Genomic DNA, 18,612 nt, shown 5'->3' on the forward strand with positions numbered 1-18,612 from the left:
GAGAAGCTCCCTGGCAGATACCATAGAATGAATTTTCTCTTCGTGTACAAAAGAAACCTATAGATTGCAAATGATTGTTTTTCAGCCAAGAGGGCTACGATTTCTGTCTCCTTTTCCTAAAATCAGATGTAGATTTGCATCAAATGAGAATCCATAACACAATTAATGCTCTGCTTCGAGCCTGTTTGTTTAGTTCAGAGAGAAAACTTTCTTAGATTCCACATAAAGCAATAATTGTATGGAAATGAGTAAAACTTCAGCTCTGTAATGAGAAGCAGAGTCTCAACACCAGCCCCACATGACATCAGAACTGCTCCCTCTGATCTTTACCTCTTGGGCAAACTCCAGAACGCTGGGACCCCCTGAGAACTTATACCCAGGTAGAGATCCAAGAAAAGTTCCAACAGAACTTTTCCAGTCTTCCTGGGCATTCAAATATTTGAATTGAATTACCAGACCTAATACTAGCAGCTCAACTTCAAAAGTTAATGTGTCCTTTCAATCTTGCTATCATCTTCCTGTGGTTGATAATCAAGGGGTCTCCTCTCCTATTGAGCTCAGAAGTAATCACCTATTATCCTGATGGTCTAATCTATTCCATAGACACTTACTGAAGCCAGGCAGTTTGTCCAAATTATCTTGAGATGCTGATTCAGCACTTAACTTCTTTCAAGCTCAAATGTAATTCAGACAGAATACAGACCCGTAGGCTACTCTTTGTACTGGCTCAAACCATCTACCACTCCAGCACGGCAAGAGAGGCGGGGATCATTTTTACTCATCCTCATCTACAAGTATCCAAGTGGAGTACAGACCCATATCCTGCCGTCCGTGCCAGCTCTGACTCTTCCACCTCTCTGTTGCGGCAAGGGGGACGAGGATCACGTTCACAGTTATCCTCATCTGAATAGTCTCCGCAGTCATTGTCGCCATTACACAGAAGTCGATTCTTTATGCATCTGCCTGCAATCAAAATCAGGAAAGGCAGAAAGACACTGTGTATCTTATGCCAAATTTTCTTTCTTTCTGAAGTTATCAAACACACTTTAAAGTTAGAGAGGAGTGACCACACATTATATTTGGATTTTCTTGTATCCACACTTGGAAGTATGAGGGTCAGGAAGCACATTTCCTTCTTTTTGCTTGTAAAGGCACACAGAAACCCACACCAGGTAACGGGAGGATTACCTGTACCGCACTGAAAGTCGTTGCCACAGTCATCCTCGAGGTCTTCGCAGGCCTCTGTGGGTACACACTGCCGTCGGTCTCCCACAGCGTCCACACACTTTCGTCCATTAAACTGACCAAAGATCTCAATGCTCCTTGAACGAAACTGCACAGAAACAGCTGGAAATGTTAGCGTTTCTAAGGCCAAAAAAGGCTTCTGATCTAAAACTGCATCCACACCACTGCAGACCTCCAACCTCCAGTTGAGTCAAAGCTTTTAAGATGGAAGCCTGAAACATAGTTCCTGACATCACTTGAAGGAACACCTCACGTGGTGGGGTTGGCAGGCTCTTGTATAGAATGTGGTTCCTCGTGACATTTGTTCAGTCAACTGTGCAGCATTCAGGTTTCCCAGTAAGGTTAACCTAACCCATTTAGATATTTTCCTTTCATTCTGAGTTCAGAATGCAGCTGCTGGTGGTGGGGTGGGGAGGGGAGGTTCCTACCTCTTTGTCATTTTCCTGGCAATGCTGGCAATACAGTTGCCATCTGGGGACACCAGTGGGGAAGGCAAAGAATACTTACCATTTGTTTGAGGCAAGGGTCACATTTTGACCACTCACTCCAGGAGCTCATCCTGCAGTCTATGGGCAATGGTGTGCCGTGTCTTTCTGCCAGGTCATAACTAAGATAATAAAACATATCCGTTAATAATGGCCATTATGTGTGCTTGTTTCCAAAAAGTCTTCACACACTAGATTAATTTATTTACTCCTTTCTCTCTTTTGAACCTCAGTACTTATCCTTTTACTCCATCTCTCATTTGACACTTGATCACATGCTATATTGTATTTTCATCTCAACTTTTTTGTTTAATTCTTGTATTGCATTATAATTTAACCTTCGGCCTAAGATGAAGAAAACTAGTAAGTCATTCAGCTCAGGAATTTCTCACTGATTAGTCTTATTTTTTCAAATAGTGTACAGACTCACTGAAGCTAGGAACAATCTTTCACTTTGTGCCCCTCAGAGAGTCTGGCAAAACTTCAAGTTGCCCTATTTCCTTGCAAATTAAAGCCAGTCCACCCAGCCATTCCTGTGGCAAGCACCTCATAAATCAAGCTTTCCCACCCCTGTGATTTGTATGTCCTAAACTTACAGCATCACACTCCACGTCAGGACTTATTCCTCATCCTTTTTGAATTTCAATGTATATTTTTTTTGGCACTTTTAACCTTCCCTCCCACCCCTGGCTGTGCTTTTCTGGCTTTGAACTTTTCTTTCTGTCTTGGTTCACCATTTCAGGCTCTTCCAGTTGAAACACCACCTTGAATTACTATCTTATTCAATGGCCTAAAGAAAACCAAGAACAGAAGGTATGAAACAATAATCCTATAAACTTCCTGCCCTGTTTTCCTGAAGTGGCACCTGTCCTTTTCATAATGCAGCTTTTAATTTTTATTTTGGAGGGATGGTAAGGCCAATCCCTCCTCCAAAGCTCTAGTTTTCAGCATCTCTTTGAGCCCTTGTTAACTGAGTATTTCCTCCATTAAAAACTTTCCTTCACTACCAGCTCCTTTCCATTTGTAGTAGAATGTACTCAAGTCCTTGACATTAAACATAAACAAATGAATGAACAAATAGAACACTCTTCCGGAACTTTCCTTTTCCTTCCAGCTACCTCCACTTCTCCCTGGCCTTCACAATGACACTTGAAGGAATTCCTAGAGATATATTTCTGTTTCTCTCTGTTCCAAAGTAATAATAAGTCTCAGTTCATCCTTTTAACTACATCCCAAATTCTCTCATCTCTTTTAGGCCAGCTTTCTGGAAAAAGTGGTTTGTACTCTTATGTTTTGTTCCTCACCTTCCAATCATAGCTCAACTCTCCTATCCTAAGGTCATTGCTCTTGCCAAAGCCAATGGTGACTCCAAGAGGCCTGCTCCCTTGGTCCCCTTCAGTCCTATCTCACTGACCACTTCACAGCCATCAATGAGGTTGACCACTCTTGCTCTTTAAGATAGTCTTTTTCCTTGGACTGAATGACACCAGACCCCTTTCATTGCTTCTTTCCCCTCTGTCCTTTGCTCCTACTCTCCTGGGCAGGTTCCTTGTCTTCTGACAGTCTCAGAAATGCTGTTTTTTCTCAACTTGCTGTCCTTGGATTTCTTTTTCTCTCTACATTTTCCCCAAGGGTTTAGCGTCCATGTATATGTTAAGGACATCCAGAGATAAGTCTGCAGCCCAGAGATATCTTCTGAATTTTAAACCTTTTGATATAACCCCTAATTGGACATCTACATGTGAATGTCTTCATGGCTTGTGAACTTAAGAGTGTGTGTTTTCTATGTGTCCAACTCTTTGCGACCCCACGGACTGTAGCCCACCAAGCTCCTCTGTCCATGGGATTCTCCAGGCAATAATACTGGAGTGGGTTGCCGTTCCCTTCTCCAGATGATCTTCCTTACCCAGGGATCCAACCCAGGTCTCCTGCATTGCAAGCAGATTCTTTACCATCTGAGCTACAGGGAAGATCCCATGAACTTAATGTTTCTCCAAACACACCTAGTACTTCTTCTCTCAAGGTTGTTCCTCCTATATTTATCGCCTTGATAAACAGAACCTCCATTTATGCAGTCACCCTAACCAGAGACTAGAGTGGTATTTGTGTTATTGAACCTCATCCCCCAAATAGAATCAAGCACTAAAACAGTTTCTTTATCGTTGTAAATGACTCTCAAATCCTTCTACCCTTCATCTTTTCCAGACATTTCTCTGGTCTACACAAACATTTTATCTCTCCTAGATTACAGCAATTTCTTTCTAATCTGGTTTCCACAAATCATCCGGAGAGAAATTTTTAAAATGCAAAGCTGATCACTCATTTCCCCTACTGAAACTCTTTAGTAGTTTCTCTCTGTTTTGAAGAGAAAGTCTAAATTTCTTGACATAATATGGTAGGCAGAGTAACAACCCCCAAAGACATCTGTGTCTTAATCCCCAGAATCAGTGAATATGTTACTTCACGTGGCAAAAGATACTCTGAGCATGCTATTAAGAGGAGATTATTCTGTATTTAATCTGGATGAGCCCATTCCAATCATGTGAGCTCTTAAAAGCAGAAGAGTGGTTCAGAGAGATATGCAGTCTGAGTGGCAGGAAAAATTCAAAGCATGAAGAAGGACTCCACCCACTGTTGCTGGGTCTGAAGATAGGAGCTTCATCAAGGAATGCAGGCAGCCCCTGGAAGCTGGAAGATGCAGGGAAATAGATTCTCCCCTAGAGCCTCTAGAGAGAGTTCTAGCCCTACCAGAGACTTGATTTTAGCCCAGTGAGATCTGATTCAGACGTCTGACCTATACAACTATAAGATAATAAATCTGTGTTGTTTTAAGCCACTAATATGTGGTCATTTGCTATAACTGTAATAGGAAACTAAGACATGTAGTTTAGAGCACTCTACATGGCCCATCTTCTTTCTAATTCTTCAACCTCACTTTTCCCTCTAGCCACGCTGAACTTGAAATGCCCAGAATAAGCACATTTTCTTACATCTTTAGGCCTTTAAATCTACTGTTTCCTATTCACCACACTGATCTTATTTTCAACAAAGATTTTTCCCCAGAGAACTTTCCCTAACCCTTCATGTAATTTACTTTTCCATGTACATATTCATTGTTCTTCCCTGTATCATAAGTGCCTTTGCAATGACATATTTTATTTAATCAATTTATCTATTCACTTATTTGTTCATTCATCAAATATTTATTGTCAACTATTTGCTAGGCTTTAAGGATACGATGATATGCAAAACAACCATACAAAATAAAACAGAAACCATGATCCTCCAACTAACAGAACTTACGTCCTAGATAAAAACATCAGTGAGCTAAGGAAATTCTCAATCTTGCTCAGCTCGCGTATCAAGTGTCTGGAACATAATAGGTGCTCAGTAAATGTTTTATGAATGAATAAATGAATAAGTACATGAAGAAGAAGAAAGTTCTTGATCTTGTGGTCTAGGACTGACCCAGGTCTGTGTTTCTCTGGGCTCTGATCTCCTGGTGAACCACTTATATTCTTACAAGAATTGCTTGTCATTCAGCAACCTTCATGACTGAAGATACCATTTTTGTAAGACTGACCTTTGCCTATATCATCCAGAAAATCAGGACACTTGATAAGCTTCAGTCTTCTAAAAGTACAGGTTAAAAACATTTAAGACAAGCTGCCAAAACTCCTTGAAGAACCTGATTTCATGGAAGTTTGAATATTTACATCTATTTAAGGCCACGTGGCTGAAAAATTCTCTGCTAGAACTTTTCCATTAAACTAACCTCATCTGGAACTGACCAGCCTTAATCAAGAGGCAATGGAGAATGCACGTTTATGACCTAGAGAAACAGGAAAGTCTCACTATTGATTGCATATCATAATCCTCCAATAGTGAAAATAGGAATTGTAAAATTATAATCCCCCATTCCGCACTAATTAAATCAAGCTTTCTAAGGATGGGCTTCAGGCACCAATGTTTTTTAAGAGTATCCCAGGTTATTCTCACATTCACATGAAGTTGAGAAAAACAGCTTGGCACCATCTGGTGGATATCTATGAAATCTGGGTTGTAAGGGGGTGTCCATTACACTGCATAACCCAAGCTTGAGATCACCACTGACCTGAGTCACTGCACTGGTTTATCACTGTTTTAGGAATTATTCTAGGCTTTTCCTACTAATGTACTTATGAATCTTTATAATCTACAAATCTAGCTTTTCTAGTACTAGTTAGGCCTGCTGCCTTCAACTGGATTATTTGTTCCTGTCTTTTTTGTATTGATCACTTACTTAGAATATCATGTTAACATTTTGTTTCAGTGTCTTCCCCAAAGAGATTAATTCTTTGGTTTTAGAAATAACACCCTAAATATACCAGTGGTATGACACATTATGCACCCAATATGTTAGCAAATCGGGAAGACCCAGCAGTGGCCACAGTACTGGAAAAGGTCAATCCTTATCCCAATTCCCAAGAAAGGTAGTACTAAAGAATGTTCTAACTATTGGACAATTGTACTCATCTTTTATGCTAGTAAGGTCTTGCTTAAAATCTGGCATACTAGATTTCAGCATTATGTGAACCAATAACTTCCAGATGTCCAAACTGGGTTTAGAAAAGGCAGAGAAACCAGAGATCGAGTTTCCAACATTTGCTGGATCATAGAGAAAGCGAGGGAATTCCAAAAAACATCCACCTCTTTTTCATCCACTATGCTAAAGTTTTTGACTGTGTGGATCATAACAAATGGTGGAAAGCTCTTAAAGAGATGGGAATACCAAACTATCTTACCTGTCTCCTGAGAAACCGGTATGTGGGTCAAGAAGCAACAGTTAGATCCCTGTGCGGAACAACTGATTGGTTCAAGATTGAGAAAGGAGTACGACAGGGATGTCTGCTGTCACCATGTTTGTTTAACCTATATGCTGAGCACATCATGAGAAATGCCGGGCTGGACGAGTTACAGGCTGGAAACAAGATAGGCAGGAGAAATATCAACAACCTCAGATATGTGGATGCTGCTGCTGCTGCTGCTGCTAAGTCACTTCAGTCATGTGCGACTCTGTGTGACCCCATAGACGGCAGCCCACCAGGCTCCCCCGTCCCTGGGATTCTCCAGGCAAGAACACTGGAGTGGGTTGCCGTTTCCTTCTCCAATGCATGAAAGTGAAATTGAAGGCGAAGTCGCTCAGTCGTGTCCGACTCTTAACGACCCCATGGACTGCAGCCTACCAGGCTCCTCTGTCCATAGGATTTTCCAGGTAAGAGTACTGGAATGGGGTGCCCTTGATACCACTCTAATGGCAGAAAGTGAAGAGGAACCCTCTTGATGAGGGTGAAGGAGGAGAGTGAAAGAGTCAGCTTAAAACTAAATGTTGAAAAAACTAAGACCGTGGCATCCAGCCCTATTACTTCATGGCAAATAGAAGGGGAGAAAGTAGAAGTTGTGACAAATTTCCTCTTCTTGGGCTCTAAAATCACTGCAGATGGTGACTGCAGCCATGAAATCAAAAAGCAATTGCTTCTTGACAGGAAAGCTATGACAAACCTAGACAGTGTGTTGAAAAGCAGAGACATTACTCTGCTGACAAAGATCCATATAGTCAAGGTTATGGTCTTCCCAGTGGTCATGTACAGTTGTGGGAGCTGTACTGTAAAGAAGGCAGAGTGCCAAAGAATTGATGCCTTCAAACTGTGGTGCTGGAGAAGACTCCTGAAAGTCCCTTGGCTAGAAAGGAGACCAAACCAGTTAATCTTAAGGGAAATCAACCCTGAATACTTGTTGCAAGGGCTGATGCTGAAGCTGAAGGTCCAGTATTTTGGTCATCTGATGCGAACAGCTGACTCATTGGAAAAGTCCCTGATGCTGGGAAAGATTGAGGGCAGAAGGAGAAGAGGGCATCAGAGGATGAGATGGCTGGATGGCATCATGGATAAAATGGACATGAACTTCGGCAAACTTCAGGGGATGGTGAGGGACAGGGAGGCCTGGCATGCTGCAATCCATGGGACATAAAGAGTTAGACACAACTGGGAGACTGATCAACATGACACCTTAATCTTTCTCACCTGTCATTGAGACCAGCTTCAATGAGTAACTAGTTCAGAGAGTATGGTACAGACTTGGGGATTATGAATGGAAGGTAAAACTCACTGCAAATATTGTAGAGTGACTTACAGTCCTTTGTTTGGCAAGCCTAGAGTGCAGTCAGTACTGGGGACCAACCAGAAAGACTGTTCATGATGTCACACATCAGTGGCTACGAACCTGCTCCCATGGTACTGGCATTGACTATAGAAGTTTCTCTAACATCCTTCACATTAATAGTAGCCCTGCATTAACAATGTGCACACTGATTGACTCACACTTTGGACTTAGAACAGAGCACCAGATCTTTGCCTTTGATCTTTTATTGCCCTCCTAGACCATGATTTCATTTCATCCTCTGAATGATCCAACCTGGTCCCATATGTAGGTCTTCACAGATCCCACTCTTGCCTCAGAAGGACTTACACCCCTCTAATTGTCAGGCTCAGTGTATTTTTTCGTTTGCTAGGACTGCCATAACAAAGTACACAGGCTTAAACAACAGAAATGTATAGGTGTCTGCAGTGTTGAATTCTTCTGAGGCCTCTCTCCTTGCTTTGTAGGTGAAAGTCTTCTTCCTGTGTCTTCATTTGATCTTTCCTTGGTACCTTTGTGTGTTCACAGTCACTCTTCTTGAAAGGACACCGATTATAATGGATTAGGGCTTGCCCTAACAACCCCCAATGCAGTCACATTCTGAGGTACTGGGAGTTAGAATTTCAACATAAAAATTTTGGAGGGACACAATTCAGCCCATAACACTCAATAAGAGTTTTTTGATTAAGCAGTGTCTTATGTTTTCCACTACTTTTTCTAGACAATTTCCAAAGCTTATTTTCTCAAAAAACCTTTATTTTACCACTGAGGGTAAATTCTACAGGTGTTATCAGTTATATTTTACAGACAGGAAACTAAAAACAGAAAATTATTCTGCTTCAAAGTTTGACAGTTAGTAGCAAAACTGGGTTAAGAATTTCTGTCTTGCCACTCTTTCTTGCTGTTATTTAATTGCTAAGTCATGTCCAGCTCTTTTGTGATCCCATGGACTATAGCTTGCCAGGCTCCTCTGTCTGTGGGATTCTCCACGCAAGAATACTGGAGTGGGTTGTCATTTCCTTCTCCAGAGGATTTTCCCCACCCAGGGATCTAACCCTCATCTCCTGCCTTGGCAAGTGTATTCTTTACCATTGAGCCACAGCTACACTTTTACTTCCTCTCTTATGCTATCTTTTCTCCCCACCTCAAATCCTCTTTGAAATAATCTAAAGAGTCATAGCTTATTCCACAATTTAAGGATGTAATAGTCTGATGATTGTTAGACATTTAGAGACACATTAAGTTAATCAGAATATATTTATTTTTTAAATATAGCAGCTCCAGGTAAAGGTCAGCAATTAGGCAATCTAGTTCTTGCCTGGATGTATTTTTAAAGCTTACATTCAGGTTAGCCATGAAGTTCACACCCAAATGAACTTTTTGGCCAACCCAATATATAAATGTTGTCAAATTAAACAAAACTAAAAATTACTGAAAAATGTGTGAACACCTGAATGTTTTGCCTTCACTGCACCAGATACCTGGATATTTAGAGGCAAAATAAAGGTAGAGCTTGAGGGGATTATTAGGAGGAAATAACAGATTATGCAAGAGGAATGTGTTATTGAAATGAAAGCACTGCGTAAATATTAAGAAAGAAGATGAGTAATCTTGGATAGCTCCTTTTGTGCCCAGTACCCCCTCCCCAGACCCTTTAACTCACTAGACAATCTTTTGTAGCACAAAGACTGTGTCTGTACAAAGCCTACCACCTGCCTTTCACCCTGCTGAGCTATTTAGGCTGAGTGGAGAAGTATTTATAATGCACTTTCTGGATTCTTAGATGAAATGTGTTTATCAAGTAAAGCCTACTTCCAAGTGTTTCAATCTCAGCTTGAAAGTCATTTCCTAGATCAAAGAGATGTACATCAACTTGGCAGGGGGTCTAAATCTGGACCAGAAATGCATTAAATGAAGAGCCACTGATGTACACCTGGTCACATCTCCCTGCCATGAAGAGAGGTTTCCAGATTCAGAAAACGAAAACCTCAGGAGAGTAGTTCACACCCCAGGACACTTTGTGGTGGGCCCAGGCAGGAAAACACCTGCTGTAGCAAGGAATCTTTTTGTCAATAAATAAGACAATGTGGCTCCTTTGAGTGAAGAAATATAAACTAACAGGACTGCATTCTTAACCCATGGATCTGCCAGCTTGTTTAGTTCCTGCAGTTCATCAGGATGAAGAAAAAATATAACAGCCGTGGTCACTACTCTAAAATTTCAGGTCATCTCTTGGTTTCCCAAGTCTTAGTTAAGAGCTTCTCTCATGTACCTCCAATGAGCCAACATTCAGCAATATTTGTGGAGGATCTGCTCTGTGTCATGACTTGTCCTGGTGACTGGGGCCACAAGACAACATCTTGACCATCATGGAGCCTATGTTCCAGTGGGTGAGATACAATAAAAGAGTATACTAAAAATGCAATGCACAGTTATCAGTTAAGAGATGTGAGCTGTGAAGGAAAATAAACCAGGGTAAGAGGACAAAAAGTGCCATCGGCTGGGGTGGAGGTGGGGGTTTCTTGTAGAGGGTGGTGATTGAACCCTCTCAGAGAAGGTGTGTGTGTGTGTTCAATCACTCAGTCATGTCTGAGTCTTTGTGACCCCATGGACTGTAGCCCGCCAGGCTCCTCTGTCCATGGTGGTGCTTTACAAATGCGTTCACAAATTTTTTCATATTAAGACTATCAAAGATGGGATCTATGAGATCCCTTTTGAAGCTGGTGATGTCTTTGTCAATGCCTTTTATGAGCAGAACACAGGTGAAGTGAGCCTGCATGACTTTTAAGGCTAGGTTAGACAAGCCCATGCAAGGTCTGCTGGTTTATCTAAAGACACTGGCCCTGGGAGCCTTTTAACCAGCAGATATGAAGCCAGCTATCCTAAGCCCATCATGTGGAAAGTGCACACACACACACATGCACACACACACACACACACATGAGATTCCTAAGGAGAATCAATTGCTCCAGTCCCCCAGCTGCTTGGATCTTCCCAGTTCAAGTGAGAAACATGAGTGAAGTTGTCATGATGACCCCAGCCCCAACCGCATTTGCTTATATCCTTATGAGAGATCCACAACAACCACTCAACTGAGCCAAGTCAACTCCGAATTCGAGTCAAAGAAATGATTGGTATTGTTTTAAGCTCCTGTTTTGTAATGATTTGTTACACAGTAAAGGAAAAAATGACAAGAACAGGAGATGCTATTTGTTTAAATACCTGAATGAATTCAGAGAGAAGGTATGTGAGGGTCTGGAAGAAGAGTGTTCTATGCTAAAGAAGTAAGTGCAAAGGGCCTGAGATGGCATGTTGGAGGTACAGCAAATAGAGCAGAGTGACCACAAAGGAGAGTGAGATGCATCTGGAGAAACAGGCAGGAGCAGCTTATGGCTTGTTGGCTGTGACGAGGAGGTTGGATTTGATCCTAAGCTTGACGGGAATCCTTAGAGGAATATGAGAACAGTAGCAACACTCAGATTTGTGTTTTCAAAAGATTTCCCTGGTTGTTGGATGGGTAATTGACTACTGCAGAGTGGACAAGAGTGGATGCAGGGCAGAAAGGATAGTGATTTGGGCTAATGTGGTCACAGTAGAGACAGTGAGAAGTGGGCAGATTTGAGGCATATTTTAAAGGTAATACAAACCAAACTTGCAGTTACATTGCATATAGCAATGACACTAATAGAGGAATCAAGAATGGTTCCCAGGTTTTGACTTAGTAACTCTGTGAGTAGGGCTTCCCAGGTGGCACAGAGGTAAAGACTCTACCTGCCAATGCAGGAGACATAAGAGATGAAAGTTCGATTCCTGGGTTAGGAAGACCCCTTGGAGTAGGAAATGGCAGCCCACTTCAATATTCTTGCCTGGAAAATTCCATGGACAGAGGAGTCTGGTGGACTATAATCCATGAGGTCATGAAGAGTCGGACATGCTTGAGTGACTGAGCTCACACAACACAGATAACATGACCCGGTGGGTAGTGGTGCAGGTTGGGTGGAGAAGGGTGGAGAAAGCGATAAGTCTGTTCTGGACATGTTTAGCTCAGGATGCTTGTGATATTTTCAAGAAGAGATGTTGACTAAGTAACTGGACATTGGGCTCACGAAAGAGATCTGTATCCTAGATATAAATTTGAGAGTTGTCAAAATATAGGTTAGGTGACATTTCTCACCATGAGGCTGGAAGTGAGTGGGTATGTCTGGAGTAAGCCTGAGGACTGAGACAACCTTTAAAGGAAATGTTACAACATGTCTGAAAGCTGATAGGAATGATTTGGTACAAAAGGAGATACTGTTGATGTCGAAGAGGGGACAGAATTAAAGGAACAGTTTTTAGTGAGGCTGGAGCAGATGAAGCCAGTGCACAAGTAACCGGTTAGGCTCAGGGAACGTGTTGCCTTTAGCGTTGTGGGCCTCAGAGAATTTGGCTGAATTGCTGTTGCCATTTACTTGTTGATATTCCTCACTAGACTGTAAGCTCACTGAGGGCAGAGACCTCAGTAACAGGCTCAGTGTTACGCTATATCTCCCGAAGCAACATCCGGCCCACATTGCAAACTCAAAAAATATCTCCTGTATTAAATGGGTGAATAAATAAAAGACCATACTTGGCCAAGACTATTTCATAAATAAATATCTATTAACTTATATTAAATATGGATATTAAAAACACGGATGGATACAACCAAACAAGGAGATTTTGGATATTTTCCATTTTATTTTTTTTGGCTATGCTGCATCGTCTATGGGATCTTAGTTCCCCAGCCAGGAATTAACCCCACAACCCCTGCAGTGAAAGCACGGAGTTCTAACCACTGGACTACAAGGAATTCCCTGGATATTTTCAATTTAATAATTAGGCCTAAATTTTCTATTAGTGAGTGTTTGGGTATTTTTCCAGATTGCTAAGTTTAATTAAAATAAATTGAATGATAATTGCTAACTTTTAAGAGTGCTTAGTTTATGTCAGAGCCTCTTCTAAGTTTTATATTCATTATCTAATTTAATTTTTACATCAGCCTTATGAGGTATCTTCTACTAGTATCGTCATGCTTGAAAGATGACAAACCAAGCCACTGTAACGATGAGTAATTTTTCTCAGATTACATAGCAGCTTCTTGGTGGCAGCGCTGGGATTCAAACCCAGACGATTTATCTCCAGAAGTGCCATACCCAGCTACTCTCTGGATTCCTAACTCCCAATCTAGAATTTCTTAACTGTTAGAAAAATGAAGAATAAAGTAAATATGACAACTAGAAACATGCCACATATACAGCCAAAAGATGAATGACAAAACTGGGAAAGATGTTTATTATTCATACCAGAGATAAAGGATGACTAATATATAAAGTCATCATAGAAATCTCTAAGAGACTCAATTGAAAAATGGGCAAAGAATATAAATAGTTCATGCAAAACAAAACAATCCATACATATAGCCTCCAAACATATGAAAAGATGTATAGCCTGATGAAGAGAAAGGCAAATTAATTCTATTCAAAGATACTGTTTTTTACCTATGAGTTCTGCAAATGTAGAACTTGGCCTAGAGCAAAGCTTCAGAGAAACAAGCACTTTTATACTCGGCTGACAAAATTGCAAAATAATACCCACCCATGGGACTGTGTGGCAATTTCAGCAAAATCCTGAAGCAAAACCTTTTGACCCAGTGATATATTAATATCACTTCTGGGAATTAATCCTCTGGTACAATTATCCATTTTCAAAATGCTATATGAATAAGGATATTCATTGCAACATGGCTTATATTAATAATACAAAGTTGGAAACAACCCAAGTGTTGGTCAATAAAAGACAAGTTCTCTGAAATGTATTTCCGTACAATGGAAAACTAATCATTTGTGAGAGGAGGAAGTTCCTTTCGACTGATACAGAAAAGTCTCCAGGATATACTGCAAAATGAAAAAGAGGAAAAGCAAAGTACAAGATAGTGTATATGATATGATACTTTTATGAAAGAAAGGGAGAGAGTAAGATTGTAGTTGGCTCTGTGCTTTAATCCATGTAAAGACATACTGGAAGGACACACAGGAAACTAAAAAGGTGTTTCCCTGTTGGGAAAGTGTGAGGTGAGGCAGGGTGTTGTTCTAAGTACTTTACATGTAACACAAATCTCATGAAAAGTCAACACTTCTCAGTGTTTATTTGTTGATTTTTGATTTTAGCTGCTGCTGCTAAGTCGCTTCAGTTGTGTCTGACTCTGCGACCCCATGGACAGCAACCCATCAGGCTCCTGTGTCCAAGGGATTCTCTAGGCAAGAATAGTGGAGTGGGTTGCCATTTCCTTCTCCATTTGATCTTTGAACCATGTAAATATTTTGTTATTTACAAATGAAAAGGAAGAAACTAACAACAGCTATACTCAGAGCACACTCACTGTGTGCTGGTCACTGTGCTAAGCACATTGCATTTGTTATCTTGGCTTTCTCACAGCAGGTCACCTTGTAATTTCCCTAGTACAGGTGCTAGGAACAGGTTTAGAGAAGTTAAGGAATTTGCCAAGGGTCATGTAGCTAGTAAACTGTGGACCTCAAACTCAAACTCAAGCTGCCTGGCTCTGGAACCTACATTATGAGCTGTTATTCTACTTGTACAGTGTTTTTTGTTGGTTTGTTTTTTTAATATTTCTAGTCTACCTTGGGAGTCACAAGAGATGATGTGCCCCGACCTCGTCTCATAGGCACGATTGTGTTTGCAAACAAATGATCATTGAAAATCCCCAATGGTTCACCAGTTGCAATAGTGATCGCTTCAGATAAAGTGTCTCCAGTGTCTCTCCCCTGAAGACTGGCTGTAACTCCCTCCCCTCCTCTCCTAAACCAGAAAGCATATTGAAGTGAAAGGATTACCAAGGTTATTACTTGAAGGAACACTTCACATTTATTGAGTTCTTACAGCTTGCTGGGCACAGATATTGTAAGTCAATTACATGTATAGAGATTTGATGTCTACATTGAACCTTATTAGATAAGAACCATTATTTTCACTGGGGCTTCCCAGGTGGTGCTAGTGGTAAAGCACCTGCCTGCCAATGCAGGAGACATAAGAAATGAGAGTTCGATCCCTGGGTTAGGAAGATCCCCTGGAGGAGGGCATGGCAATCCACTTCAATATTTTTGCCTGGAAAATCCCCATGGACAGAGGATCCTGTCAGGCTACAGTCCATGGGGTTGCAAAGAGTCGGACATGATTGAACGTCTAAGCAAACGTGTGCATGTACGCGTGCGCGCGCACACACACACACACACACACACACACACACACACACACACACCCCATTTTACAGATGAAGGAACCAAGGTATGGAGAGGTTGAGTAACAGCTCAGAAAGGTTGCCCAGAGTTATATGGTTAGTAAGTAAGTAATGGCACCTCAACTTGAGCTTGAAAAGTCTGGCTCTAGAAGACTGTTCTGTTCTGATCAAATTTGTATCTTTGCAAACTTCATTTCTTTGGCTGAACTATGTGTCTCACTCCATGACTGGTCTGAACACTCTGTTTGACTTCAACCCTGTATCAAAGGGCTGAGCACAGTGTTCGGAACAGGGCAGCCTTACCAACCTCCTGCGGGCATGGCAATGAGAGTGACTGCAGCCCAACCCCAGCCAGTGGTGCAGCTGCTTAGAGCTGGGGGGCAGCCAAGGGGCCTTTCTGGTCCTCTCTGAAGCTGCAGGGTGTGACCAGAACCTACGGGATCCAAACTTCAAAGCCATGGAAGCCTTCCCAACTGCCTCTCATTCTTGATCAGCAGGAGTCACGATCTAGGAATGTGGGTTGTTTAAATTATTTTTTAACTTAAGAAAGGGTCAGGGTAAGTACAAGAGGGCTAAAATAACTTTCAGTAACTGCCTTCTCCAAACCCCTTTGTACCTGATGCCCAGTAAATGCAAATAATGCTTCTTAGATAATATGGGAAGAGGTAATGATGGGATGAAGGAAAGCCTGGTGAAGCACTTCACCCAAGCCCGGGCTGGTCTGTGTAGCATGTCTGTGTGTCCCCTCCTGGAAGATGCAGCAGTGTGAGCAAACACCACATGTCTGATGGGGCCCAGACAGAATGGTAGCCTCCACGGCAGCTGGGAGACAGGCAGAGATGTGCTTGAGATGGGCACCAGCAACCAAATGGAATTTGGTGAACCTGAGAGTCAAATGGGCTTCCCAGGTGGCTCAGTGGTAAAGAATCCACTTGCCAATGCAGGGGACCCAAGTTCGATTCCTCCAGGGTCAGGAAGATCCGCTGGAGAAGGAACTGGCAACGCACTCCAGTATCCTTGCCTGGAGAATCCTATGGAGAGAGGAGTCTGGTGGGCTACAGTTCACGGGGTGGCAAAAAACTGGACATGACTGAGCGACTGAACAACATTACTAGTCATATGACTGAAGGGAAATTGAATACAGGTCACAGTCACATTGGGCAGAGGGACAGTGTAGTTGATTTTCCCAGGCTATATTGTCAAAGGGTGGGATATTTTAATACTGTCACCAGATGGGATCATGCTGTATCAGACGACACAGGACTGTGTGTTCTCTAACCATTTTGAATTACAGCATAGATGGTCAATAAGCACATCTTGTTTGGTTGGTTTATTTCCTGGATTGGCTTGGAATGGGCTTCCTGTTCCCAATTAGGATCAGAGCAAAAGAAGAGAAAGTGTCTTTGCTGGAAGCCTGGCTTACAGGTCTGCACCATGGTGATTCTTCCTGAACAGAAGAAAACACTCCCCTAAACCTAAGGACAAAATATGTGCCTCTGGATACCTCTTGGGATGTCAAGGAAGAGAAGGAAAATGGCCAACCTCTGCCTGGTGTGGAGGCAAAGGCAGGATGTAGCCAATTATTGAGAGTGTTAGAGATGGAGGCAGAGTGAAGGAGAGATTTATTTCCTTACATTTAAACTTCTCAGACCCTAGATACTGATGTGTGCATATGTGCTAGTTGTTTGCGACCCAGTGGACTAGACCACCAGGCTCCTCTGTCCATGGGATTCTCCAGGCAAGGATAATGGAGTGGGTTGCCATGCTCTCCTCGAGGGGATTTTCCCAACCGAGGGATCAAACCTGCATTTCTTGCATTGCAGGTGGATTCTTTACCGCTGAGCCACCAGGGAAGCCCCCTAATAAGCCCAGGTTTATTATATCCTAGTAAAAACCAGCTTTGTTTATTAAGTCCAGTATTTGAAGACTATCTCAGCCTTAACATTTGAATACCTTGTTTAAAAGAAATCCCTGGAAATGGCAGCAGGTTTCCTGAAAAAAACTGAAAGACATACCTGAGCTTTTTCTCATTCTTTTTCAAAGTTTAGATTCTCTGGCTCCATATCTTAATGTGAGTGAAAAGTTTTACCTGCTTTACTGCTATAGAAGCAGACCCTGAAATGGCAAAGCCTACAGGGAAATTCCAGAGACAGAGAGAAAAGTGACTCACCTGGGAATGGGCCCCGCTCTCAGGAGACTTATTTCTAGAATGCATATTGCAAAGGCAAACCTCTGGCCGGCAGACATTTGCACTAGCGAGACAGCTCCCAGAGTGGAATAGCCAGACAGTTCCTGGAAGACACTTATTTGCAAAGGACTGGGGAACAATTATTGTTTGTCTTTGCTCAGGATTTCTTTAGAATTGGGCTTCCTGGGTGCCAAAGTCCAATCAAAGGAGAGTCATTTCGTAACTTGGGGCCTACTGTTTTGGCCAAGAGTGTATTTATCAATTGTATATTCAAGCGAGGAGCCCGTGGCTGCTAAATGGCTGAGATGTGTTGAAAACAAAAACCCAACACCCAACAAACAGACAACTTCAGTGGTTCTCATTTTTGGAGACTCTGGGAGGGATCATGAGGGACTGTTTAATTTGGGGAAAAAAGGTCTGTGGATAATTCTTATAGACGCAGAAACTCAAAATTAGTAAAAGAATTGCACTGACTAGAAACAGAGTTACAGAGGTAGCTGTTGCCCTCTGAGGATGAATTGTGTGGTATTTCCACATGGACAGATCGTAAAATGCATTTACAAACTGACTTCTTGTTGTAAGTGAAGTGGGTCATTTTGAAGAATCCAGGTACATTCCCTAAGGCCTTTCCAATGTCTTCCAGAAGGATATGATGTCTTTATCTAAGAAGCATACCTGTCAGCAAGATAGATCCTGAGATGGAATTACTTGCTCCAACCCATCAGAAAGAATTTTTTCCCCTCATTTTCACATTCTTCAGAACTTGTGAAAAGGGCAGGCTATTTTGGAAGTACTGGAGAAGGGGGATATCACAGCTGCTTTTAAAACACTGGTTGCACAAGAGAATGACTTGGGGGACCTTGAATAAACACTGATGGCAGCCCACTCCCACCTGATACTAATAGTTGATCCAGGATGGGACCCTGCATCAGTGTTTTTTTAAATTTTATTTATTTTTGGCTGTGCTAGGTCTTTGTTGCTTTGCTTGGGGGTTCTCTAGTTGTGGCCAGATGGGGCTACTCTTCATTGCGGTGCTCGGGCTTCTCATTGCAGTGGCTTCTCTTGCTGAGAGCACAGTTTCTAGAGCACAGGCTCAGGAGCTGTGGCACACAGGCTTAGTTGTTCCATGACATGTGGAATCTTCCTGGACCAGGGATTGAACCCATGACCCCTGCATTGGCAGGTAGATTCTTCTCCACTGCACCACTGGGGTCGTCTTGCATCAGTATTTTTTAAATTTT

At 42.0% G+C, this 18,612-nt stretch overlaps 1 protein-coding gene across 1 annotated transcript in view; it reads right to left on the reverse strand.

Moving 5' to 3' along the window:
* C9 (complement C9) overlaps positions 1-17,456 on the reverse strand; it is a 61,860-nt gene extending 44,404 nt beyond the window's left edge. The window contains exons 1-4 of the mRNA XM_081522235.1: positions 17,354-17,456; positions 1,753-1,852; positions 1,189-1,333; positions 816-963 (exon numbers count right to left, since the gene is read on the reverse strand). Coding sequence (XP_081378361.1) covers positions 816-963; positions 1,189-1,333; positions 1,753-1,852; positions 17,354-17,430 — 470 coding nt within the window. The 5' untranslated portion in view covers positions 17,431-17,456. The remainder of the gene's footprint in view (positions 1-815; positions 964-1,188; positions 1,334-1,752; positions 1,853-17,353) is intronic.
* Between the last annotated feature and the right edge of the window lie 1,156 nt (positions 17,457-18,612).

Source organism: Giraffa tippelskirchi, chromosome 8 (assembly GCF_054371585.1).
Source record: "Giraffa tippelskirchi isolate mGirTip1 chromosome 8, T2T-mGirTip1v1.2.pri, whole genome shotgun sequence".
NCBI classification, from domain to species: domain Eukaryota; kingdom Metazoa; phylum Chordata; class Mammalia; order Artiodactyla; family Giraffidae; genus Giraffa; species Giraffa tippelskirchi.